The sequence below is a fragment of the Hetaerina americana genome, unplaced genomic scaffold (assembly GCF_022747635.1).
Source record: "Hetaerina americana unplaced genomic scaffold, ioHetAmer1.1.p SCAF_4, whole genome shotgun sequence".
NCBI lineage: Eukaryota > Metazoa > Arthropoda > Insecta > Odonata > Calopterygidae > Hetaerina > Hetaerina americana.
This window is the reverse complement of record NW_027286985.1, coordinates 99,639,340-99,654,854: the sequence shown is the minus strand read 5'-3', so window position 1 is coordinate 99,654,854 and position 15,515 is coordinate 99,639,340. Positions and strand designations below refer to the sequence as shown.

Below are 15,515 nucleotides of genomic sequence, written 5' to 3'. Positions count from 1 at the left end.
AAACAAAAATTTTCAAATGAAACTCATTTGTGAAACGTATTATGTTACCTGGGACTATTATTATGGCTGTCTTTTTCTGTTGTTTAGCTCTGACCCATAGTTTTTAATCAGGACAAAAGTTTTTTGCCGTAATAAATCAAAGCTACACCCGAAAATTACCGGTGAATGAGAAGTACCTCGCTCACAATCGTTTCAAATCTTTGAAGCATTTCATCAATACCTCTGCTAGGCAATTCTTCTGAAAACAAATTAATATTAAGACATTTCCGTTCAGGTCCAATGTCTATCAGATCGAAGCAGAAACAACAATCTTCACGGCTGATAAGCAAGAAGGCGAACAACTAAAACATTCTTTGTTTCCTCGACGGTAATTGCGTTCGAATGAATTGCAACGAAATACATTATTTATCCATAATGCATGAATGTAGGCACTTCACAGACGCATATTTAACTTGTAAGGAGTATTGGAAATGAAAAATAGTAACTTTGTGATTCCACTGAAAAATTTTTAATACGAAACGGCCCGGGTTTCGACGTTTAACGTCATCTTCAGGTGACAACTCTGATAGGCATCCATCTATACTAAATACATTACACTCCGGTAGGGGCGAGGAGGTGAGAGGGTCGGAGGGTGGGTCGGGGAGTGAATTGGGCAAGATAGTTGGAGGGAAGGGTAGAAAACATGAGGCACCCTATGAGGAGCATTCCTCCTATTGGCGGAGGAAAGTGCGTGGGTTTTAACGGTTCACAGATATAAATACAAAAATCCTTTACATATCTCTGAAGTCAAGGGAGGGTGTGGGGGAAGTAGAGGAGTTCTTACCCTCATAAGCGCAAGTATCGACAAGTGGTAAATTTAGGAAGGGGGAGCGGGAGGTGCCTAAAAGGTCATTAACAATATTCTCTTTGGAGCGTACACTTTTTAAAATGTCAAGCTGCTCTAAAGCGTCTAGCCTAAGTCCTTTCTTTTCTACATGTAACATTTCAAATTTAAAGTCAATACCATGGTTATATTCCGATAAATGTTTTGCAAAATGTGACGTTGACTTATTGTTTTTCACGGAGGCTTGGTGCTCCTTCACCCACTCTTGAAAATTTCGGCCGGTTTGTCCAATATACAGAGTCACACTCACATCTAAACTTATACACTCCACTTTTTTCACTTTTTGGGATTTTGTGTTTCGTGCGGGAAAGTAGGTTCCTGAGGCTCGATTTATCATAATTGGCTAATTCAAATTTATATTTCGGCAGTTTTTCTTGCAAATTCTCATAGTAATGGAATACAGATATAGGATTAAATGCCATTTGGCAGCAGAGTCTTGTGGCGGTTGGGTTTTATAAATGTCTCTGACTGCCAGTTGATTAAGTTTTATATAATACAATTTATCAATGAGCTGCTCATTGTATCCATTGTTTCTAGCTATTGTTTTATTGTAGCTAATTCTTTTGCGAATTTGGTTTTTGACATGGGAATGTTTCCCAACCAGTGAATCATGGAGTGAAAAGCGGATAACTTTTGGGAAAAACAATGCCTTGAGTGAAAGTGAATCACTTGGTCAGTATAAGTATTTTTTTGAAAGATGGAGAACTCTAGGTGGTTTTTATTTTTAGAACTATTTAAATGAAGGAAGTTGAGGGAATAGTTATTTTATATTTCACAAGTGAATACCAAATGGTGATTCAATGAATTTAGATACGATAGAAACATTTCAAGTTGCCTTTTGGAACCTACCCACACGCAAAACACATCGTGTACATATCGACGCCAACACAATACTTTTTTGGTCAATCCATTACCAGAGGAGAACAAACTCCCTTACCCACCCTCCGACCCTCTCACCACCCCGCTCCTACCGGAGTTTAATGTATATAGATGGATGCCTGTCAGAGTTGTCATCTGAAGATGACGTTAAACGTCGAAACCTGGGTCGTCTCGTATAAAAAATTTTTCAGTGGAATCACAACGTTACTATTTTTCATTTCCAATATGAATCGATTTCATAAAGTTACGCCAGAAACCATCAATTCTTGTTAGGAGGAATTCAAAGAACTTTGGGGAAACCGTGGTAGATGCCTGAACGTAGCCGCCCGCTGATATGTACCGAAATGCAAGAATTCAATTGTGCAAAAATTATTCGCCTCAAAAGCATTCGAACGCGGAACGGTCGATTCAAGGAATTCGGTACGTAAGTTCTTTTGGAAATTTTTAGAACAAGAGGTCACCCGGGTAGCTTAATTGTCTAAAGCACATGACCGGAATTTGACGGACGACCCATTAGCGATAAGAAGGGAGCGCTTCGAGTCCCCCAGAACTACTCACCAAACTTAGCTCCTCGCCGTCTAGATCTAGACTAGTCTTAAAACGAGCGGGCCCTACTTAGGCTAACGAGTGTTGTCCCATAAGTATCCGGCCTGACCAAGAGATGACGGTAGTTGTTTGAAAATATCAATGTGTTAGAAAGTAATAAGAAGGGGGGAAGAAACTCCAATGACCGTAATAATTAGTCGCAACTCTCTCGTCAGACCAATTGTTGTTTTGGTTTAACAGGAACCACGTCAGGGACCAACCAAAACCTCTCGACCAGAATACCCTCTGTGGTGGTTTACGGGAAATTAATCCTCGTTAGGGACCACACACAGCCAAATGCACTCTATCCTGACTGAAATCCTTCATGAGGCTGTGAGACCCTGTTAAAGAATTTCAGATGGAGATGGAATCCTTCACGAGGCTGTAGAGAAGACCCCGTTAAAGATTCCAGGATATTCTCAAGCATACACTTTGTGACTGGTACAGACCAATCACACACACAAGCACTCAAGAAACATAGACTCAAAAGGGCCCAACTTCTGGGAGAATCTGGACACAGGTAAAGAGCGGAACCGAGGATATGCGTTGAGAAAAAAAAAGATCCACCAAAGAACTGGATGTTACAGGCATTCTAGATGGCCAATTCCTTGTTTATTTTTACTTTAACATAAAGCATTTATATGATTGTGATAATATGGTTGCAGAGAGTTGCCATTGGTCTTAATGATGCAAGGGCAAGGTAGGCTAGTGGAAGTACCAGACTACTGACCAAAGAGCCCAAACCTTACCTTGAGTGATGCCTCAGGACACCATCAGCTTCATCCAAGCTATGTGATTTTTCAGTTAGGTACCTGGTCTTTCTGAGAAGCCACAGAGAAAGAAGCTAGCCTCCTTACCCTGATGTGTGAATTTCACTCATGGTTGGGTTTAGCATCAGGTGAACTGAACCCTCATCTATCAAACCTACCTTCAGGTTCATTACTGCGAACTAATAGTTTTTATGGACTCCATACCATACTAGTACCTATGAGCATCAAAATGCTGCTCACAGCTTATTACAATGACTACAGAAATTGAAAGACACAATAATAATTTCAATAGCATGATGGACACAAGATTATTCACAGGAAATGTTTATTTCAATGCCATAAAAATAATTTCATGTTTCAAATTTTATGAGGGGTGACATGGTTTACTGCCAGTAATCATTGACAGCTATGCTTCATAGATTAATATTATTCAAAAAAAATAATGAACACACTTCCTGATGACTGATGATGCCCCAAGGGGATAATTGAAAAAATATCTGAGAGACACCAGGAATCTGAAAAACATTCTATGACCAATAAAACCTGTTTATACCTGTTGAGCAGATATGTTCATATTTAAATTAGTTACTTAAGTGCATATGTATCTCACACATAGGAGAAATCAAATTAAATCCTCAAGAAAACATTTCTCACAAACTGTCCTACTTGAGTCGATTATTCCTGTGTAACTTCAGAACTTTTAAATCTCTATCGATAGCCAAATACTTTTATTTCATAAGGCTGGTGACTGCTGAATCCCTGGACTGTAGTAATAATATGAAATTCTGTCAAAGTAGATGTTTTTTAAGCTTGTTTATAGCCCATGAGCTGCCTTTTTGGTCTAGGTTAGATGTGAACAAATACATTATCTCAATGACTCATTCGCCCATTCCAAGAAAGTAACAAAACAGAAAAAAAATACTCATTATAATAAGGTAGTAACATTATTCCTTAATATTTTTTATGCGTAGTAAGCTATCACCAGGGTTTTTATTGGTACTGCGAGCCCCTTTACTCATTTGAAAAAATATACTCTTTGTCTTCAGAGTTAACACTTACTCAAAGCAGAATTAATTTCTCTTTTACTTTAAACAATCAAAAGTCACAAGTTTATTAAAATAGCCAATATTTAACTCATTCTGTGATATCAAATTTTGATTTAAAAAATAGTGATTGAAAAATTCATGTTTGAAAAATCATCAATATAGACAGTATTATCACATAGTTTAGAACCAGCATACGGAGCATTTCTAACAAAATCAATGCATTTACCATATGAACATCATGATTTATTCTTACATACATTTACTCTCACAGCCACTCAGCTTACTGGCAGTTAAAAATGTTAAAATTTATTCTAAAATAAATAAACCCAAAGGTATATAAATAATCTCTAGTTGTTAAGGATAAGTCTTGAGAAAACATATTATTTTTTGGTAAGGATCCAAATGCCAATGGCTTGAATATAATCAATGTTTTATCATCTTGTATCCACAGCCATGGCTCCCAGCATTGAGTGAAAAACAGAATCTTCTTTTTGGCTCAAAACCTCTGGTCGGTCAAACTCGAGTATCTGTAAAAGTAAAATTTCTATAAATGACACAAATTTTAATTCATATGTAAGACTGTACTTAAATAGCATTATTGCCCACATAAGATCATATATCTTGATTTGAATAAGGGCATAGAATAGAAGCTTGGGATCAAGTTTTATGTCACTCAGTGCATATTCATTGTCAATTTGGGTTTGTAAATTATTGATGCCTCTCAAAAGGGGGACCTGCAGAACCCAATCGTTAATTCCAGTCATTCCTAGGTTTGATCCTAATTCCCCAACTTCATAAGAGAAGGTTAGCAGTACAAAACTTAAATGGTACTTCGAGTTTCAAATTCTCCACAAGTCTAATGGCCATGGAAAATTGGGATGAAAAATAAATGAGATGTATAATATGGAACACTAAAATTAGTTAATGGCTCTCTCTATGCATCAATAAAAATAAAAATAATTTTCTTTTCGATAACGTTGGATCACAAGTGAATCACAAGGGAAAATATATCTCGGGTACTAAGAAAGCACAACATTGCCACGAGATAAAATTGTGTCACTAAGGTATCCCGTATACTTCAACGGCCAAAAAATAGAATTCCCAAGGAATTGCACGAGGGAGTCTATCAGGTGCCGTGCTCATGCAGAAGTTCACACATAGGTGAGACATGCCGAGCAATCCAGAAAAACAGCAGAAAAACAACCTACACGGTGACATCCCGAGAATGAAGAGTCTTTCATCGGAACGCCGCGAAAATCTATGATTCCATATTTAGTATCCATGCTAATCATACTGCTTTTTGACTATGCCGATGTAGTTTACCAAGATTTATCAAATAAATTATCATTAAAACTTCAGCTTTTGATTAATTCATGCATTAGGTTCATACTTATACCATAGTTATCTGATTACATCACAAACTATATTAATAAACTTTTTTGGTTTAAGCTTAGTGACGGGCGTCAACTCCATACACTCTATCTACTTTATCAAATTCTGAACACAAATACTCCTAAATTGGAATTGGATTGTTGGAATATTTCAAAACACAAGACCAGGTTCTTATAACGAATACAATAGGGAATAAAAACATGGTTCTACTGCATCATCAAATGATGTTGAATAACGGAGAAGAAAAACAGGTTATCTACAATAAATCATTTGCAGTTATTGCTTGCCAGTAGAATAAACTCAGTCCAGCCTTGAGAGAAAATCCTTCAATTGCATCATTTTAAGAGACCTATCATAAGATGCAAAATTGTAAGTAGAACACGTCAGAGTTCACGGTCATATCATAGTCACGCCTGTTCAATTTCCATTTCTGGTGATGGGTAATAGTTAATTTTTTTAAAGCTTTTTACTGTACTGCAGTCATATTTTTCTTCCATTTTTTCTTTAATATTTCTTACATTTGTTTTATTAATTAGTGATTTTATTTTAATTATTTTCTCCACATGCAAATGTATGCGAGGTCTGATCCAAAAGTATCTCGACTCTGGTTTTTTTCAAAAATTATTTATTTAATCATGGATATCTATTTTTTCCCCTTCAAAGTAATCCCCATTAAATATTATACACTTGTGCCAACTTTTTTCCAATCCTCGAAGCACTTCATAAAATAATTTTTTGAGATTTTGTTCAGATTTATCCAGTCAATCGTAGCGTAGCGTCGTCCTTTCATGGGTCTCTTCAGTTTCGGGAACAAGAAAAAGTCAATGGGAGCCAGATCTGGGGAATACGGTGGCTGCAGCATCATTAGTGTGCTGTTTTTGGTCTAAACTTCGCGCACAAGTAACGATGCGTGAGCAGGGGCGTTATCATGTTGCAAAAGCCAATTTTTGTTCTTCCACAAATCCGGGCGTTTGTGGAGGATTGCTTCGCGCGGATTGAGCATAACTTGCAAGCAATATTCCTTATTTACCGTTTTACCCCGTGGTGCACTACGCCCCTGCAGTCGAAGAAATCTGTAAGCAAAACTTTCACACTCGACTAAACTTGGCGCCGCTTTTATCGATCTTGACTCGTGCTGCAGCTTCCATAGGGATGATTGGGAGCTTAGGAGTTTTCACGTCATAACCATAAACCCATGATTCGTCACCACTCATGACCCTCTGGTGCAAATTTGGATCGTCACGGACGGAGTCATTAGCAATGTTAGTGCGTTGCTGTGTTTGGTCGAAATTGAGCAATTTTGGTAGGAATTTCGCGGCGACACGTGTCATGCTCAAATCGTTGGTAAAAATGGAATAGCAAGATCCAATCGATTTGTTCAGGTCCTCAGGAACTTCTCTAACGGTGGTTCGACGATTGGCCAATACTATTTTCTTCACTTCATCAATGTTTTCGTCAGTTGTTGGCGTGCTCGGGCGTCCGGTATACTCTTCGTCGTTCACATCTTCTCGCCCCCTGAGAACATTTTCTACCACCGATAAACGTAACTTTGGTCCAAAGTAGCTATTCCATATGCCACAGTCAACATTCGGAATGCGTCCGCGCACTTAATTTCGTTTTTCACACAATATTTGATACAGATTCTTTGATGAATTTTTTGGAACTAACAAATATCGAAAACAAGCCAAAACACGTCCAAGCAAAGCAGCTGTCAACAATTAACTGAACATTCAAAATTGCCGAAATTTTCGGAAAAAGTGAGAGACATAAGTACCAACATATCGCAGAAAAAAAATCGAAAATCAATTATACCTAACCGCGGAAATTCAAAATTCACGATACTTTTTGAACATACCTCGTATATCAGTTCTTCTCTTAATTTTCAAGCATTGATTTATTTTAATTTCAAATAATAAGTCAACATAAGATTTCGTCACAGATTAAAGCCTTTACCAACTTTTTCTTATTTCGTTTTCTTATTTCCCGCAATTTTGTACACCTTTCTAAACTCTTTGTACTCATGCATATTTACTGTGAATCGATTATTGTTATCTAGTTCTTTTTTTATATTTGTTAGCCCTCAAATGTCATTATATTTTTGTTGAATGTTTTTGATGGTGGGTTAGCTAGAAGAAGGGACTGCTACAGTCTCGATCTCGCCTGAATAAAGCTGCATTATTATTATTGTTCATCCAAACTCATCCAAATCTTACTACCCAGAGAAGTTAAAAAGTACTCAAATGTAAGAGCAATGCAAGACTATTGAATTGACACAAAATTAAACAGTCTTGAGGGAGCTCAAATGATATGTTTTATAAAGTTTAACTTGAAAAGAATCTGATGCTTTTCGAGGTCACTTCAGGCCAAAACTAATAATTGACAGACTACCAAAAAAAAACACACATAGCCAAGTAAGTACACATTGGCATGTATTTCAATTACATCTGAGAACATCATTATATTAAAAGAGAATCGCCATTGGCTTGCATGTTTGATTGCAATTCAATTTCCGTATAATCTAGGACAGTGAAAATACCATCACACATAGAGGCAGGCTCAGTGTGAGTTAATATTTTAAACCATTTCTATGATATGACTCCATATCTTAATGCTAAGAAATGTATTAAAATACATGCAGAGACTTTCTGTACTCAACTTACCTTTCCTGCATCTAAAACAATAATTCGGTCATAAGATAAGACAGTGTCCAGGCGGTGGGCAATTGTGAACACAGTGCAATGTGAAAAAGCTTCACTCAGTGTTAACTGAATCTGATGATCTGTCATCACATCAACACTTGCAGTTGCTTCATCCAAGAGAAGTATCTAAAAATAGATGCAAAACATGAAGATGTTAATTTCCTTAGGTATTTTTGGACTTCCTAGTTTATAAATGACATCCTTGCATCATGCAAATATTCATTATGTTTTGTTGTGTACAGTGGGTATACTACAGTTTCATGAAGCCAATTATGTTGTAAAAATATCATAACTTGAGTCCAATACATATTTATGCCCATGTTATATTTATTTCACAATGGATAACCTATTGAGTTGTTTATATGTAAATTGAATTTTATGGGGCAAGTTTGGGTACATACAAACTGAAGGAGAAATAACCTATGTGGAAAGTTAAATAAAATGAAATCATGCTAAACAACTTGATGTAATTACATCCACACACCTCAACCTTATACAACTGTGATCTAATATCACCTCCCTAACTACATTGCCATAGATATTCCTGAACATCATACAGATTACACATTACTGTAGCTCATTCTTCAGCACTGGATACTTTCCACCTTCCTAGATCCTTTCCATAACATTCTTTTCCTCATTATACTTTACTTCCCCAAATTCTCCCCTCTATGACCATCTCAAGTACCTCATGGCCTCTCAGTATGAGACTGAGAGGCAAAGAGGTATTGAAGCAGCCAATTATCCTTATTTTAATAGATTTACTTCAAAAAATGTTCTCTCCTCCTGGCATGCTATGAGCTTCATTCTTTGTTTCATTTCGATCCCTTTTATTTTTCCATTCTTCTCCGCACCCAGAGCCCAGAGGCCTTCAATTTATGTTTGCCCCTTGGGTTCAATGGCTAAGCTTCTGAATTGTAAAAAACCAAGCTCTTTATCAAAGTTTTTATTAGCGTTATATATGTCCATTCAAGCCCACCTCTTTGTAAATGCTTCTTAACCTAATGCAATTCTCCTTTTAATGTCCTCTCCACTCTACCCACCCTCATCCAACACATTCCCCAAATAGGTGAACTATTTTACCTGCTCCAGCCTCTGTCCCCTAAAAGTATTGTTCATCTCAGTCTTCCCATTCCTATAATGTAAAAAATCACACTACCAATCATTTTCATTTGGTTAATTTTAATTCCATGTTATGACACAGATTCTGAAATGTGCTAAGTAATGAATGAAATCCTTTGGCTCAACTTATAATCCTATAGTCCTCACTTACTGCTGCTTTACTTTTTTTTGGGAGGAGTGTCAATACAGATATAACAGTCTTCCGGGCAAATAGTATCTTAAATAGTCTCATAAATATGACAAATAAGTCCATAAAATCTCTCCTTTTTCTCATTTTCAAAATTCATGAGTAGTCCAGCAGGGATGTTTACTATTTTCACCACAAAATTTGATTCTACTTCGCACAATGCTTTTTCTAATTTGTTTTTTTCTAGAAATATGTTGCCTTCAGCATGACTTCATGGAATTTCCATGACGTATTGAAATGAAATCATTGAGTTTGTAATTTTACACTCTTTAGTAAAAAAAATTTTATAAAAAAACTTTTATTTTGTCTTCTGTGTGTGGACAGGCTCCGATAGGTAACTAGATCTGTTTCTAGCACATTTAAATTCTGTCAATTCCAATGCATAATTCATATGTGAAAAAGAGGAAAAGGGTTCCCTGAATTTCCTTGGCCTATCCATTTGTAAAGACAAAGACTGGTTACAGTACTCCATTTTTCTGAAGGAAATAAATACAGAACAATCAATGAATTTCTCGGCAAGGCATTCCTTCGCCCAAAACCTTTTGGCATTTCATGCAATGACCCATCATTTAGCCTCTATCCCCAAGTCAAAATTCAATAAAAACAAGGAACTTAATGCAATTAAAACATTAGCAGTAAACAATGACTATTCAGAAGATCTAATTAATAAAGTTTACCTGCAGGAACTTACAAAAACAGCCTTAAGCCACATTTACAACCCCAAATATTTAAAATATCCCAATGTCAAATGGCAAGGAATACTCTATCTAGGGATTATTTCTCAAAAGCAATCAAAATTTTACCCAAAGAAAAAATTAAATGTGCCTTTTACAGTGGTTCATGCCTTAAAAACCTGATCTCTCACAATAAAGACAAAGTTCCCAAAAAAAAGGTGTGGAATGTATGAATTAAAGTGCTCGAAATGTAACTTGAAGAGTATTGGGCAACCCAGAAGAAAATTTAAAAAAAGGATAACCAAACATGTGTAAAAAATAAGAACGTTACATACCTATTTGCAAAGCATATCATCGAAAATGACCACAAGAGGGACTAAAATCCTTCATTTTGAAAATATAGGTCAAAGGCTTGATGCTTTGGAGTAGCTGGAAATTTTGAAATGCATTAGTTGCAAGGATGAACTTGCCGACAAAATTTTGTATCCCTTCCACTCCCCACTCCTAGACCTATCACTCTTCTAAGTCAATGATTGACATCAAAAAATGTAAATCTCTTTTCCTTCCAGCACCATTTTAACCTTTTTACCCTTCCACCCTCTAATCTCCCTCTCTGACCAACCCCCATCCCTATATCAGACGGTATTTATATCAATATTGCTTCTATGAGGACTACCTGATGATGACTTTCAACATCAAAACCTAGGTCATGTTTCTAAATTAAGTGTGTGGAATTACAAAGTCAATAATTTCATTTCATTTCAATACAGACTCTCCTTATTCTAGTACTTCTCTTTTCAAACCATGTCTCCTTTGATAAATGAATTAGGGAAAACTCCCAGTAATCTACTAGTTTTTTTTCTCAGTTTGTTGCTTAGCTAAATGTACTTCCTTCTCCCTCGCTGCTCATGTTCTTCCATTTTCATTATTCTTATCATTTCTTCTGTAATTAATGGCTTCCTAACCCTTGACCTGTTTGCTATTCTAATTGCTTCATTTGACACTTTTTTATTCCCTGTTTGATGTATTCCTATCCTTCTTCTACTAAACACTTATCCTTGCTAAGAACTTTTTCAGCTTCCTTCTGATTCTCATTCTTTTTTCCCCTAGCCTAGTAAGCCTTCAACATTCAATTCTCTTATGCTTCTTCCATTCCTCATTTCCTTAGATTTTATATCACACTTCATTAACACTAAATTGTGATCCAAGTATGCATATATCCCTAGGTAGGTTTGTGAGTTTATTACACTATTCCTACATCTGTGACAAACAGAAATATAGTCTAACTGATATCACCCACAACTCCTGGAATTTTCTGTGTGTGCCTACATCTTCTTTGGTGTTTAAACCAGGTTTTGGTCACAATTAAGCTATTTCTATTGTAAAATCATTTTCTTCTCACTGCCATTCTTTTCTCCCATATACAGGTATCCCTGTAAATTCTCTCAGACCTCACTCCTATCTCTCTTATCATCCAAGACCACCCTCCAATCCTCCATCACATGGCACCAAGTAGTGTCTACATATTTCTATGACTGCTTGTCAAAATGTTCAACTGGATTACCACTAGTTTTACTGGGTCTGCTCTTTTTTCTACCAATAAAGATCCATCATCCACTTGTTCCATTCACATTACCCTTCTTTCAAATTTCCTATCATAATATTGGCTACCCCTCATTGAACATCCACCCATCGTCTATTACCCAGTAGCTACATCACCCACAATCCCCGTTATCTTTCTATCTTCACCTAACCTGTTTATGTATTCCTCTCTCTATCTCTTGCTTGATATTTTATAACTTCTCTGTCCTCAAAATTTGCCTAAATTTCAATGTCTCTATTTTCATGGTGGCATGGTTTTCATGGTCTCTTCTTTTCTGCTTCCAATTGCCTGATTATGCTAACATTTCATGTTATACAAACCATAGAGGTATTGCCTCCTCTGATCACACTTGGCCTGCATGGCTGAGTCCACAATGGCCAGGGCTATCAGTCCTTATCAGGTTCTATCATCATTTTGATGAGATCATCAGATAATTATTGGAGGTGGTTTCCACTTGCATTCATTAATAATGTTTTTTATGTGACACCATCACTGAAATGGCCACCCCGCTGAAGCCAGATGACTATGCAACTGCCTTGCTAAGGACCAAACACTGTGAACAACCTTTTTTTCTGGCTCTTGGCCAATCTGGCTTGGATGACACTTTCAGGAGCAATTATCACTGCTTATCCCACCAGCTTAGAGCTCTGGGTCACTGGAACATGCAAGCCCCTCACCTGTATCAAGGTTTTAGACCATAAAAAAGGTGTGAACAATTGCTAAGCTGAGAGACTCCTATTTTCCAATTTATAACTAATATGAATCATGTAAGTAAAATAAAAAGAGGACTTGAACAATTATGAACTATAAATTACTTTTTGGCTTTTGGTATTAAAAAAATAATTATTCTATACATCTGATATCTCTTGCCATGCCATACAATCTTGAGTATATGAAACCCTGCAGTGAAAATGTAGAGACTCATAAAATAGGAACTCAAAAATGGAGCCCATAAATATAACAAAATCGAATCTGCCCTGAGAATGTGGGAGAATTTCCAAATAGAAAAAGTATAAAAGTACCAAAGGAGGGAAACTGAAATAATTTTGCCATCATTATAGCTTAACATGCTTAGTTCTTCTTTGAGGCCACCAGGTCTGCTTTGGAGAACTTTTACCCTCCCTTGATTGACCTGAAGTCCCCAAGTAAAGGGCACATGGATAACTGACCTACCTGAATAGGATAAGAACTACTACTCTCTAACTATCCAAAACAATTCTCCTCTTCATGCAGCTAGATAACCAAACTCTCCCATTTGATGAAAGTGTTAGAGAAAGATTTGGATGCCATTTGTCAATGTTGTTTGCTCATATACTTTCCATGATCATCTAAGCCTCAATATTTTTTGCTAGAGTACACCATACTTCTCTGATGGAAGGAAGTTACATTTTAAAAGCCATTTTTCACTAAACTCTAGTAATTCTGAAAGTATATTGTTTATATTCACTAATAATATCTACTTTGTTTTAAAATTAGCAAAATAACAAATAAAAATAACAAAAATCCTACACGCGTAATTCGAAACACTCAATCACACTAACCTTTCTTCTTCTGAGAAGAGCTCGTGCTAAACAGAGCAGCTGTTTCTCTCCCACTGAAAAGTTGTCCCCATCTGCTTCAACGGCCATCATCAGTCCTTTTTCGTCCTTCATTACCTGTGGACATAGAATCTCCATTAATAAAATGAAAAGAAAGATCAAAAGATGGACCATTGGGTTGAACCATGGATCTGTTAAACGTTATAATTTAGTTATGACATGGTTGATATACGAGCATATATTTTTGAATGATTTCAAACCGCATTAAAGGTGCTCCCTGAATTTCAAAAGAAAGTTTTCAATCTATTGTCTACTAAGTTGACTCCATTTCAATGGCAATTATTTTTTATACAAATTTTAAAAGTTTGATTTAGGGATCTATTGGATCCAAAAATCCACAGATCATTATTTTGAATTAATGGTTAAATTCTGATTCAAATATAAATGCTAAATCTAATCTGAAATAAAATATTTTAAATGTCTTGCTAATTAACTATTACATAAAAAGCTATCAACTTTCATTTCAAAAAATTTTTTAACAATGAATCCCAAACTAATACTTTAGGCTCTTGAATTAGAACAGGAATTTTAAATTACAATTTTAATTTTTCATGTAACTTTCTATTAGATATTGACTTACCTTCTCTTTGAGGTGGGATTTCTCAAGAGTGTACCACAGCTGGTCATCAGAGTGCTCATCAAACGGATCCAAGTTATGACTGAAGTATTAAAGCAATGGCTTCATTATTAAGAAACTTGGAAAGGATTCAATAGCTATGTTAATCTGTGAGACTATCATTCAAGACCATGTGAAATGCATTTACATCAAATTATAAAGTAGACTACCAGTCCCTGAATTAACTACTAATATCTTAAAGTTAAATCACTATCTAGAAGTAATAAGGGAAGATCTATGCAAGGATGCGGATATGGAAAGTTTGCAGAGGAAGGGTGAAATTGGTGCGCTGTACAGAAAAGTTAAATCATTATCGGGTAGTAATAAAGGGAAATCTATGTTCACAGTTAGAGATAAGGCGGGCATGATGATAGTTGTCATAGAAAAGATCCAAGGAAGATGGAAAGAATATATAGAAGAACTGTATATTAAAGTACTTAGACCAACAAATTAAGACATAGAAAAGGAACATGATGTAGAGGAAGATAGCTTATATCCAGGCATACTCAATGATGAGATAGAAAGGGCATTAAGGGAGAAGAAACTAAATAAGGCCATGGGGGTGGATAACATTCATGCTGAACTTCTAAACAGTTTAGGAAAATGTGGAAGGTAGAGGCTATATGGGCTGATCCGTAGTATTCATGAGGAAGGAATCTGGCCGGAAGACTTTATGAGATCAGTGTCACTTCCTATTCCGAAAAAGGTAAAGGCTACATCATGTGAGGACTACAGAACACAAATTTCTAATTCCCATGCAGCCAAAGATGTTCTTAGGATCATTTACAAAAGGATAAAGAGTAGGGCAAGTGAATACTTAGGGGATAATCAGTTTGTGTTCAGGAAGGGGAGAGGTACACATTATGCCATTGCAGTAATGAGATCACTAATCAAGAGAAATATAGAATACAATCAGGATGCAGGGACAGGAGGCTAATTTGCAACCTGTACATGTCTCAGACTGCTCAGGTGCGAGTGGGAAATGGGGAGCCCGAATGGGCAGTGTTAGGAAGGGGTGTAAGCCATGGTTGCCTATTCCCAACCTAGGGTTGCTGTTCAATGCATAAAGCATAGCTATGTATGGTGCGCAAATGTGGTCATTAAAGAAGGAGGATAGAAGTAGATTCGAGGCTTTGAAATGCTGGTGTAGAGAAGAATGGAGAAGGACTGAAACGAAAACAAATGAGGAAGTTCTTGGTATGGTGGGCAAAGAGAGGGGTTTGTTGGGAGGAATCCTATGGAGGCAGGAAAAATGGATGAGGGGTGCATTGTTTGGCAGTGGGATATGGAGGACAGTGATAGAGGGGAGAATGTTAGGCAAACGAAGAAAGGGCAGGAACAGGATGGGGATGTTGGACAGGATGAAAGGATAAAGGAAGTACTAAGAGATGAAGTGTGACCTGATGTAGAGTAGGTTGCTGGATTATGTTTTGCTAGGAGTCACAAAATATTTATTTGATT

The 15,515-nt window shown here is 36.6% G+C and overlaps 1 protein-coding gene across 1 annotated transcript in view; it reads right to left on the bottom strand.

Annotated features, from left to right (window-relative positions):
• Positions 1–4,272: 4,272 nt before the first annotated feature.
• LOC139692244 (ATP-binding cassette sub-family C member 12-like) overlaps positions 4,273–15,515 on the bottom strand; it is a 37,073-nt gene continuing 25,830 nt past the window's right edge. The window contains exons 17-20 of the mRNA XM_071590316.1: positions 14,019–14,097; positions 13,382–13,495; positions 8,216–8,380; positions 4,273–4,690 (exon numbers count right to left, since the gene is read on the bottom strand). Coding sequence (XP_071446417.1) covers positions 4,598–4,690; positions 8,216–8,380; positions 13,382–13,495; positions 14,019–14,097 — 451 coding nt within the window. The 3' untranslated portion in view covers positions 4,273–4,597. The remainder of the gene's footprint in view (positions 4,691–8,215; positions 8,381–13,381; positions 13,496–14,018; positions 14,098–15,515) is intronic.